Below are 12,386 nucleotides of genomic sequence, written 5' to 3' on the forward strand. Positions count from 1 at the left end.
CCGCCCCCCCCGTCCCTCCCCCTGCCTGCCTGGCTGGCTGGCTGGGCGGCTGCCTGCCTGCGTCTCTGGCTGGCTGGCTGCCTGCCGTCTCTGGCTGGCTGCCTGCGTCTCTGGCTGGCTGGCTGGCTGCCTGCCTGCGTCGCTGGCTGGCTGCCTGCCTGCCTGCGTCTCTGGCTGGCTGGCTGGCTGGCTGCCTGCCTGCGTCTCTGGCTGGCTGGCTGCCTGCCTGCCTGCGTCTCTGGCTGGCTGGCTGGCTGGCTGCCTGCCTGCGTCTCTGGCTGGCTGGCTGCCTGCCTGCCTGCGTCTCTGGCTGGCTGGCTGGCTGCCTGCCTGCCTCTCTCGCTGGCTGGCTGGCTGCCTGCCTGCCTCTCTGGCTGGCTGGCTGGCTGCCTGCCTGCCTCTGGCTGGCTGGCTGCCTGCTGGCTGGCTGGCTGGCTGCCTGCCTCTGGCTGGCTGGCTGCCTGCCTGCCTGCGTCTCTGGCTGGCTGGCTGCCTGCCTCTCTGGCTGGCTGGCTGGCTGCCTGCCTGCGTCTCTGGCTGGCTGGCTGCCTGCCTGCCTGCGTCTCTGGCTGGCTGGCTGCCTGCCTGCGTCTCTGGCTGGCTGGCTGCCTGCCTGCCTGCGTCTCTGGCTGGCTGGCTGCCTGCCTGCCTGCGTCTCTGGCTGGCTGGCTGCCTGCCTGCCTGCGTCTCTGGCTGGCTGGCTGCCTGCCTGCCTGCGTCTCTGGCTGGCTGGCTGCCTGCCTGCCTGCGTCTGGCTGGCTGGCTGCCTGCCTGCTGGCTGGCTGGCTGCCTGCCTGCCTGCCTCTGGCTGGCTGGCTGGCTGCTGGCTGGCCTGCCCTGCTGGCTCTCTGGCTGGCTGGCTGCCTGCCTGCCTGCGTCTCTGGCTGGCTGCTGCTGCCTGCCTGCGTCTCTGGCTGGCTGGCTGCCTGCCTGCGTCTCTGGCTGGCTGGCTGCCTGCCTGCGTCTCTGGCTGGCTGGCTGCCTGCCTGCGTCTCTGGCTGGCTGGCTGCCTGCCTGCGTCTCTGGCTGGCTGGCTGCCTGCCTGCGTCTCTGGCTGGCTGGCTGCCTGCCTGCGTCTCTGGCTGGCTGGCTGGCTGCCTGCGTCTCTGGCTGGCTGGCTGGCTGCCTGCGTCTCTGGCTGGCTGGCTGGCTGCGTCCGTGCGTCTCTGGCTGCCTGCCTGCCGACTCAGAAGATACAGATGCTTCCTAGAAACCTCCCAACTCAGTACAGCAGACTTTGTCTTAACTGTTCTGGTTAAGTCCATATGCAAGACCCTCCAATCCCCCATTTAAACCCCAAACCCCAAACAGACACACTTCCGGGAACATGCTTATTACATGAACTCAGCAACGCTCTTTAACAAACACTTTTTTCCACCTACTGAACGATACATACACATTTTTCCAGTCAAAGTCAATTTCCTTGTTTACATGATGCATTGGTGGGTATCTTTTCATGCTGCCCAGCCAGCTAGTGTTTATACTGTAGCATTGTGCTTTTACTCCTGTTCTGGTCCCATCACAGCCAGGTAGCCAGACAACCAAACTGTGTATATACAGGGTCGACACAGTGTGCACCCCTGCAGGCAAAGGCATCAGACTGGTCTTTGACGCAATCTGCTTACTCTCGCTCAGGCTAAAAACACAAATAGGCAGCGCTAAGCCAACATCCCCTCTTGGTAAGCAGGCTGTAATCTCCCCACAGCATTTAGAACCATTGACAGCATATTAGAACATGCCATTCTGTGGTGCTTGGGTAATTCCTAGCAGATGGCACAGTGAACGAACTGGGAGCGTGTATGTGTGTAAAAAGATATACTTTAATTACAGGTTGACACTTACCTTTTGGCAGTGCATTCTTTCTGCTGCTCTGTTAACGACTCCCTCTCAAGCTCCAGACTCCGGTGTTTGGTGGAGAATGCTTCCTCTAGGGAATGAGAAGGGAGGATGAGAGAGAGGGAGAGAGGAATACGAGGAGAGAAAGAGGGAAAGAAAGGAGCGATGAATTTGAGATAGAGAGTGATAGCGAAAGAGATGAAAGCAACAGGGAGAGAGAGAAAATGAGGTGGTAAATTACCAGGTGTGTTCTGTTCTGGTGAATTTGCACTAGTATCTAGATGTGATTGTTCAAATCAAAGCTTTGTCACATCCTCCAAATACAACAGAATACCAAATACCTTACCATGAAATGCTTACTTAGCAGCCCTTAACTAACAATGCAGTTAAGAAAATGTTTACCAAATGAACGAAAGTTTTAAAAAATAAGAGCACAATAACGAGGCTGTATACAGGGGGTACGGGTACCGAGTCAATGTGCGGGGGCACAGGTTAGTCAAGGTAATTGAGCTAATATGTACAAGTAGGTAGGGGTAAAGTGACTATGTATAGATAATAGAGTAGCAGCAGCATAACACAAAAAATGGGGGAGGGTCAACGCAAATAGTCTGGGTAGCCATTTGATTAGCTGTTGAGCAGTCTTATGACTTGGGGGTGGAAGCTCATAAGAAGCCTTTTGGACCTAGACTTGGCGCTCCGTGAACACTTGTCGTGCGGTAGCAGAGAGAACAGTCTACGACTACGGTGACTGGAGCCTTTGGCAATTTTTTAGGGCCTTCCTCTGACACCGCCTAATATAGAAGTCATGGATGGCAGGAAGCTTGACCGTAGTGATGTACTGGGCCATATGCACTACCCTCTGTAGAGCCTTGCGGTCAGAGGCCGAGCAGTTGACATACCAGGCGGTGATGCAATCGGTCAGGATGCTCTTGATGGTGGAGCTGTAGAACTTAAGGAGCTGAGGAGCATTGACAAATCTTTTCAGTCTCCTGAGGGGGAATAGGCTTTGTCATGCCCTTTTCACAACTGTCTTGGAGTGATAGTTTGTTGGTGATGTGGACACCATGGAACTTAAAGCTCTCAACCTGTTCCACTACAACCCTGTCTATGAGAATGGGGGTGTCCTCCTTTTCCTGTAGTCCACGATCATCTTCTTGATATGTTGTTGCCTACCCTTACTACCGGGAGGCGGCCCATCAGGAAGTATAGGATCCAGTTGCAGAGGGAGGTGATTAGTCCCAAGGTCCATAGCTTAGTGATGAGCTTTGAGGGCACTATGGTGTTGAACGCTGAGCTGTAGTCAATGAATAGCATTTTCACATAGGTTTTCCTTTTGTCCAGGTGGGAAAGGGCAGTGTGGAGTACAATAGAGAATGCATAATCTGTGGATCTGTTGGGGCATTACACAAATTGGAGTTGGGTCTAGGGTTTCTGGGATGATGGTGTTGATGTGAGCTATAACAGTCCTTTCAAAGCACTTTATAGCTACAGACATGAGTGCTACGGGTCGGTAGTCATTTAGGCAGGTTACCTCTGTGTTCTTGGAAACAGGGACTATAGTGGTCTGCTTGCAACATTTAGGTATTACAGACTCTCAAGGAGAGGTTGAAAATGTCAGAATAGCTGGTGCTCTCATGCATGCTTCAGTGTTGCTTGCCTTGAAGTGCACGTAAATATCATTTAGCTCATCTGGTCGGCTCGTTTCACTGGACAGCTCGCGGCTGGGCTTCCCTTTGTAGTCCGTAATAGTTTGCAAGCCCTACAACATCTGGCGAGTGTCAGAGCCGGTGTAGTAGAATTCAATCTTAGTCCTGTATTGACGCTTTGCCTGTTTGATGGTTCATCTGAGGGCATAGTGGGATTTCTTATAAGCGCCCGGATTAGTGTCCCGCTCCTTGAAAGTAGTAGCTCTAGCATTTAGCTCGATGCAGATGTTGCCTGTAATCCATGGCTTCTGGTTGGGATATGTACATACCGTCACAGTGGGGATGACGTTGTCGATGTACTTATTGATGAAGCCGATGACTGAGGTGGTATACTCCTCAATGCCGTTGGATGAATCCCGGAACATATTCCAGTCTGTGCTAGCAAAACAGTCCTGTAGCGTAGCATCCACCAGTTTTTTTTCTCTGGTTGCACGTGACATGTTGGTAGAAATGAGGTAAAACGGATTTAAGTTTAACTGCATTAAAGTCCCCGGCCACTAGGAGCACTGGTTCTTGATGAGCATTTTCTTGTTTGCTTATGGCATAGAGTTACTTGGTGGTAAATAGACAGCTATGAATAATATAGATGAGAACTCACTTGGTAGAAAGTGTGGTCTACATAAGGTACACACACCCACCCCTCGGCTTACCAGACATAGCTTCTCTGCTCTGGCGGTGCATGGAAAATCCTGCCAGCTCTATATTATCCATGCCTTCATTCAGTCACGACTCGGTGAAACATAAGATATTACAGTTTTTAATGACCCGTTGGTAGGATAATCTTGATAGTAGGTTACTGATTTGATTTTCCAATGATTGCACATTGGCCAATAGAATGGATTGTAGTGAAGGTTTATTCGCTCACCTACGAATTTGCAGACGGCAGCCCGACCTCCGCCCCCTTTTTCTCCGTCTTTTCTTCACGCAAATGACGGAGATTTGAGCCTGTTCCCGGGAAAGCAGTAAATCCTTCTCGCCGGACTCGTTAAAGGAAAAAGCTTCTTCCAGTTCGAGGTGAGTAATCGCAGTTCTGATGTCCAGAAGTTATTTTCAGTCATAAGAGATGGTAGCAGCAACATTATGTACAAAATAAGTTTAAAAAAAAAAAAGTTACAAACAATGTAAAAAAACAACAACAACATAGCACAGTTGGTTAAGAGCATGTAAAAAGTCAGCAATCCTCTCTGGCGCCAGCCATCCTCCACCAAAAATTCCTTTGACCTCCTGGCTTGGTTTTTGCTCTGACATGCACTGTCAACTGTGAGACCTTATTTAGACAGGTGTGTTCCTTTTCAAATCATGTCCAATCAATTTAATTTACCACAGGTGGACTCCAATCAAGTTGTAGAAACATCTCAAGGGAAACAGGATGCACCAGAGCTCAATTTCGAGTCTTATCGCAAAGGGTCAGAATACCTTATTTACATACGGATCTGTTTTTTATTATTAATACATTTGTATTAATAAATAAATGTATTAAAAACTGTTTTCACTTGGTCATTATGGGGTATAGTGTGTAGATTGCTGAGGATGTTTTTTTTTTTTCATCCATTTTAGAATAAGGCTGTAATGTAACAAAATGTGGAAAAAGTCAAGGGGTCTGAATACTTTCCGAAGGCACTGTATGTACGGTCACTGTGGGGACGATGTCATCAATGCACTTATTGATGAAGCCGGTGACTGAGATGGTGTACTCCTTAATGCCATCAGATGAATCCCGGAACATATTTCAGTCTGTGCTAGCAAAACAGTCCAGTAGGTTAACATCTGCGTCATGAGACCACTTCCGTATTGAGCTGGTACTTCCTGCCTTAGGTTCTGCTTGTAGGCAAGAATCAGGAGGATAGAATTATTGTCAGATTTTCCAAATGGAGGGTGAGGGAGAGCTTTGTATGTGTTTCTGTGTGTAGAGTAAAGGTGGTCTAGAGTTTTTTCCTCTGGTTGCACATGAAACACATACTGGTAGAAATTGATGCCTTCTCCATTAAACACTGGTAACTTCACACTGTTACTTTGATCAGGAAAAAAAAACATTTCCTCCCCACACACAGCACATAAAACAGCTACACATGAATAATGATGGCAGGATTTGTTTTACTTTCGTAAATAAACATTTAGTCAAATAAAGAGAAGCATAAATACAAACCCCAACTCCCTTCCAACCATCCCATGTACACCACTGTTGACAGGCTGAACGCAGCACAGATAGAGTGGCTCCAATACACACAACTTCAAACCCAGCTGGTTCAAATGACCCACTCTTCCACTTCATGTTACATGTCAAAGTTGTTATGCCCAGACAGAAACACCAAAGTGGGGTGGCAGGGAGTATATGGGGGGGTACATGGAGGATGAGCGAAGGAGAGGTTCAGAGGCCAGGGCCAAATCTTCATCAGATTAAGAATGATAAGAATTACTGTCTGGAATGGAACAGAATAGCCAGCCCTTTTGGTTTAAGCAAAGAGTTGAAAACAGCTTTCTAAAGGCCCCCTTCACCTGCATAGGCCCTTAGCTTGCCCTGGCTTTTATGGAACCACCACTACTACCCCTCCACCCCAGTCTCCTAAGCATCAAGCCTCTGCTGCCAAACTAAAACAAATGGAGACTGTGTAAAAACGTGTGTGTGTGTGTGGAGGGCTACCCTGTGGTGCTGTTTGGCTACGTCACACAGCTTTAGAGATGTTGATCTTTCACCACTCCAATGTTGTTGTGTTCGCCCTTCAGAGACAAAATAATAATATCCGCCTTCACTACCTCTATGTCACGGGTGGAAAAACACCCACACACCCTACTATAAAGAGCTACCTCTTTCCATCTCAGTAAAGAGTAGAGAGGGAGAGAGAGGGGGAGAGAGTAAGAGAGAGTTGGAGGGAGAGAGAGCAAAGGAAATGTGGAGGAAGAAGGGGATAAAATCATGAAGCAAGGACAGGGTGTGTTACTGTGTAACGATGGAGGACTTGACTGTTGTGGCCCGTGTTGGTACAAGACAGGATGTCTGCCCTTCAATAAGCCCTCCTTTCCTTTTCAACAGCCCTGCTACACTCTCTCCATCCTTCTCTCCTCAGCCCTGATGAAAGGCCTGGAGAACATCTTGAGGTTGCTCACGCTCTCCGTGCAAGTGGAGGGGGGAGGGGGAGCGAGAGAGAGAGAGAGAGAGAGAGAGAGAGAGAGAGAGAGTGAGCGAGAGAGAGAGAGTGAGAGAGTGAGCGAGAGAATTAGAAGGCTGGAACGCAGATCGTTTTCAACACAAAGCGATCCAACAGACCGGCCTTGTCGTCATCAAACCCCTTCAAGTCTCTCACACACACAATGTTAAGTGTAGAGAGAGAAAAAGGCTGAAAGAGATTGAAAGAGAGGGCGAGAGAAAGAGATGTCTCTCAAGTTGCTCCTACTGGCTCTTATAGGCCCCCTCCAGTCCAGTAATACCACTCTATCACTCATTAGTAAAAATGTCAGTCACAGTCACCCTCTCTCGCCCTCAATAATTCAACATGGTCGCTGTGCAGCTGAGGGACCTGGTGACTGTGGGTATACTGTTGATAGGTTTAGTGGGGGACCAGAGAGCTGAGCTAAGTCCAGTGATAGATAAACCCCCACATCTCTCGCCACTTTATAAATCCTGACTCTTAACTCTGGGTAACTAACTCCGCCACTGACGTTTATTGGCCTACAGTCGCCTCTGTGCCGCGGCAGAGAGGGAAAATAACTACTGTTAATAACCGCGATAAATACTTTTTACCACCCTAATTTATAACAGCTGCTCAAGGTGGTAGAGGGGAAAATTAGGTGAGAGGAAATTGTGACCCCTCTGAGCCCGTTCATTCTAAAGGACGAAAGAAAGATGTTGAAAAGCAGAGAAGTAGGAGTTAAAATAATAATAATTGGGACAGCATGATTAAGCAGAGGACTGTGGGGGTTAAGGTTAAAATAATGCTCTGTTTTCTCTGGGCTTTGTCTCTGCAAAGAATTACAGCTCTGCTCAGGCCTCTTACACACGCATAGACACACACAGGGATGCATGCAGTCCACCATCATAGCAAATCAGCAGCTATTGGACAGCCTGTTAACTTACCCTGGTGCTCTCCTGTATGCTGTATCTTCACACAGTCATAGTGGCCAAGCGCGGCGCACTCACTCACGCATGCACAGTGTCTACCAGCTTCATAGCATTCATCACATACCTGTGGCAATATTACACAAGACTCATGAAACCCCCAACCCATCACTACACACACACACACACACACACACACACACACACACAACCACACACAACCACACACAACCACACACAACCACACACAACCACAGTACTGTATATTTGTGTTTTACCCCCATTTGTTGACAGTAAAGGGGATCGTCAGAAAAACAGTCATTTCACAGAAAGGACTGAGGATTGGAAACAGACAGTGCAGATGTGATTCCGACACGGTTTCAGAAAAGCTCAATATAATGTAGCCTAGTGGGTAGCATGGGGTGGACAGAGACTGGAGCTAATGACAAGGCTCTCTGGTCCTAGTAGTTTACTGAGGTGAGTCAAATGGTGTTAGTATGGAAACCATACATACCTAACCTGCTCTTATCTACTACCAGGTACTTTTCCTTGTTTGTTTAAATAAGCACCTGTCCTCTCTTCACAAAGGACATTCTCTATTTGTGGCCAGGATTTCCCTCCAGCAGTGGTCTGAGTGGTGACAGAGGATTAAGGTCCATTCATCAGGACAGGGACACAAAGAGAACCTTTCCTTGACCCCTCCTTGTAGTGTCTGTGTGTGTGCGTTCGTCCATGCATGTTGGTTGGCTTACTGTGTGAGAGCCTGGATGTTAAGAACAGTGTGTGCAGGGATGATGTGCTGCAGTGCAGACGGCCAGCCAATCATTAACAGAAGTCATCTTAGGGAGAATTAAGCTAGCCCCTTGGCCAAACACAGAGCTTGGATCCCTCAGAGCCTTAGTCCACCCAAGTCCTCTCAGAACCCACCCTACCCTGATGTTAAACAAATACAAAAACAGACTGTTCAGAGAAAACAGAAGAGGTAGGAGGGACCTGGAGAGAGGGGTTCAGAGAGTGAGAGAATGATACATTTGCACGTGTACAGTATATGTATGTATGCGTGTCTGATTGTGTGAGTGCATGAACCTGTCTGTGCGTGTCCATCATGGTATGGTGGTGTGGATATGAACTCTGCTTGGTGTTTTATTTCCCTGTGGACATACCAGATATGCAGCAGTAAACTGGCCTATAAAACAAACCCACCCATCCCAGACATGATACAACCTGCAGTTATTCAACCCATATAATTGGCTGAATGACACCATAAAAGGCGAAGGATTTACTTTACCGGCCCTGGTAGGACAACTTGGCTGGCCGGCAAAGACATTTCTCTGTCTGAAAGTGTCACACAGCCATGGAAAACAGTCACCGTGAAGGAGTGACTCAGAGCCTCCAAACGTTCAACAGTGAAAGAGGTTTCCTGTATGTGAGGTGCTGTAGTGTACTCTACTGTAAATGTTTGGAGTGGAATATGCAGTAAAATACAGTAGAGCACACCAAGAACAGCTGTTGGCTGACCCAAAGTGTACCTGTCTGTGGGTTGCGTTCCAAATGGCCACATATTTCCTTTGTATTGAACTACTTTTGGCCAAAAGTAGTGTGAGCTATATAGGGAATAGGGTGCTGTTTAGAATGCACCTTGTGTAAAGCACGTATTAGGAATACAATCCCATGTGAACCCCCCAGTCCCACAATGTACGCAATTTAAAATTGTGGCCTTGTGGAAATGCCTGTCTATTGTGTCTTTAAGGTGCAACTCCAAATGCCATTTACCTTTCTTCTGAAGCACTGCTCTCTCCTTCTGCTGCAGGTCTGTCTCCCGGCCCAGCGCTTTCCTCTGTCTCTCCAGCTCACTGCGTAGCGTTCCCAGACGCAGCTGCATACACTCCCGCTCCTTCTTCTGCAAACAGAGGCGGGTATGGAGAGAGAGAGAAACATTTGAAAAGAGATCAAGGGAGAGAAAAAGGAAGGATAAACATAAAGAGACAGAATACATAGTGATTCACCACAGCAAGTGCTTTTGTCCCCACCTACCACCATACCCCCATTAGGTCCTTTAGAACAAACCATGTATTCTAGGGCCAATCACGTAACGAACTCATTCAATACGCCTCTACTAACGGTTAATCCTGGATGAGCGAAGACAAGTGGGGCCCACAGAGAATGACAGAGGACTCTAGTGGCCAAAATAATATATTTGCATGGGCAGCGCCATTGAGGGCTTCCACCATTTTCATTTAGTCAACTGAGTGGGACTTGCAACTTCATTGGCTGATCCCTCCTGGTGACAGGATGGATCAGTCAATCGTGAAGAAGAAAATGAAGAAGACTACTTCAAAATGGAGATTGCTTCAAAAGGTGCTGCCTACGCCATCACAGACGCCACAATGGCACAGATACAAAGATGAGTCCTCTATCCATCTATGGTGGGGCCTCAAAAAAAGTTTTTCAAAACAACCCCTAAAACAGCCTCCACGAGAGAAATCGGAGATCCTCATGAGAAATTCCACGGTAACAGAATTACACTTACACTACGATTTTTCATTTCAAAATGTATGCCAAACAAAAACCATTGATTTCAAACCATACAACTCTATGCACAATGACTACTTTTAACTATTTACACAGTAAATAAATATATTTTGTTAACATTTATTGGAAAAACTGTGCAGATACAGTTTGGTAATAGAATTACGGTAAAATCTCTCACATCCAGAGGGCAAAAGTGAGATAAGGTCACTGTCAAGCGAGAGAAACAATACCGCACTAACTGGTGTGAAGGACCAGGATGTTATGCAGCAAAATGGTATCTGATAGAAGTTGTGGACAAGAGCAGAATGCACTTGCGTTTTTGGAGGTAGGGATCTGTGCCGATGAGTTAGGCTGAGTGTGCTTTGTGAAGGGTTCATTCTGGGACGGACATTGTGGCTGAACCCTCACTAAGGCCTGGAGCAAAGCTGACTGCAGTCAGGAGAGGAGAGGAGAGGCTGGGCCCTTAGCTGCCACATCCTGACTAGAACTTCCTCACTTCTGCCCTTTTCTCTTACATGGAAGGCTGTATGTTAAGAAAGGATTGGGCTTTATCAGAGCTGAGGCAAAGTCTAGGAGGAGAGGAAGATAAGAGACCACCAACATCACCTATTCACTCATGTCAGCTGCAGACTAACCAACATACTTGTCCTGATGGGAGCTTCATTTCTAGTAAGGTTATCACAATACCAGTATCGCGATACTACGATAGCAGATTTTCCATGGCAAAAAAAATAAAAACACAAATTAGACTAAACTCTATGGTCTTATAAAAACCTACTTCATGTAAAATTATGGGTGCTATAGCTTGCCAAATAAACAAATGTGACAACAAAATACTGTTTGTTTCTAAACGATACATCCAAGTATAGAGATACTGGTATCGTGACAAACCTAATTTCTGGCGTTTTCTCTTACACTGCAGAGTGTGTTTGTAAAGACAGGCTTTGTCTTTAGCAGGGCTTTAGCAAGACTGGAGTCAGAAAGTTTGAAGAGGAAGAATCCTCTTAGCACTCCTTTCATTTGACAGCTTCAGGCTATCCAACATCCTTGTCTTCCTAACTTCACCTTCTTGGTGAGGAGGGGAGCATTGAGTTACAGTTAGGCATCGTATGACAGTCCTAACCATCCAAGGCCATTCCAGGTAGAAGATAACCCCTTCTCTTCCCTGGTCAGTAGACAGCTGGCTGTAGATTGATCATGTCTGAGGGAGGAACTGCAGGGCACAGGGGTGACGGAGGGGGCAGGGCCAGTGAAACACAAGACAATGATTACATCTGAGTGGACAGACAGACTGAATCCTGCTGTGAATTAATGGGTAGCCCTATAGCCCCATGAGGGTAATAAACAATAAAGCCTGACGTTCCAGTCTATCACCATATCAAACACTGCAGACTGTCAGAGCAGTAAGAGTGAAGCTGAGCTGTGTGTTTGTGTGTGTTTCCAGATGGCTTCCAAATGGTCTCGATTGGAGGGAAGGAAGGGGCATATGAGAAATTATCATGAGACACAAACTATTGTGGAGGTGACGTGATAAATGTGGTACCATCTCAGAAATTGTACAGTACACCATAAGTATCCTAGCAGGCTTTTGGTGTTGGGAGGAGGTGGTTCAGGGTCACACACACAGTGCTGGCATCAACACCAGATGACTCTCCCTCCTAACACCGAGTGTCGGGTGACATCTAGCTCACCACATGCTCCATGGCCTGGATAGACCTGGATAGAGCTCTCAGTATGCAGGTCATTAGTCAACATGTCCAGCCACCACAGGGTGTCTCCCCATCAGCCCCTAACATCTCATTCTATCTGGGGTTCATTTAAGACCCTGTTGGGAGGACCCCTCCAGCCCTGGATGTACTACCCCAAATGAAGAACAGTGCTTGCTCTTTCGTTTTTTTTTTTTTTGTTTTTTTTATTTCACCTTTATTTAACCAGGTAGGCCAGTTGAGAACAAGTTCTCATTTGCAACTGCGACCTGGCCAAGATAAAGCATAGCAGTGTGAGCAGACAACACAGAGTTACACATGGAATAAACAATTAACAAGTCAATAACACAGTAGAAAACAAATGGGGGAGTCTATATACAATGTGTGCAAAAGGCATGAGGAGGTAGGCGAATAATTACAATTTTGCAGATTAACACTGGAGTGATAAATGATCAGATGGTCATGTACAGGTAGAGATATTGGTGTGCAAAAGAGCAAGTAAATAAATAAAAACAGTATGGGGATGAGGTAGGTGAAAATGGGTGGGCTATT

General features: G+C 47.4%; 1 protein-coding gene across 2 annotated transcripts in view; it reads right to left on the reverse strand.

Annotated features, from left to right (window-relative positions):
• LOC112233378 (UV radiation resistance-associated gene protein) overlaps positions 1 to 12,386 on the reverse strand; it is a 140,007-nt gene that overhangs the window by 94,495 nt on the left and 33,126 nt on the right. For both annotated transcript variants that reach the window (XM_024400962.2, XM_024400963.2), the window contains exons 8-9: positions 9,370 to 9,496; positions 1,843 to 1,927 (exon numbers count right to left, since the gene is read on the reverse strand). In XM_024400962.2, coding sequence (XP_024256730.1) covers positions 1,843 to 1,927; positions 9,370 to 9,496 — 212 coding nt within the window. The remainder of the gene's footprint in view (positions 1 to 1,842; positions 1,928 to 9,369; positions 9,497 to 12,386) is intronic.

The sequence above is a fragment of the Oncorhynchus tshawytscha genome, linkage group LG30, assembly GCF_018296145.1.
Source record: "Oncorhynchus tshawytscha isolate Ot180627B linkage group LG30, Otsh_v2.0, whole genome shotgun sequence".
Classification (NCBI taxonomy): Eukaryota; Metazoa; Chordata; class Actinopteri; order Salmoniformes; family Salmonidae; genus Oncorhynchus; species Oncorhynchus tshawytscha.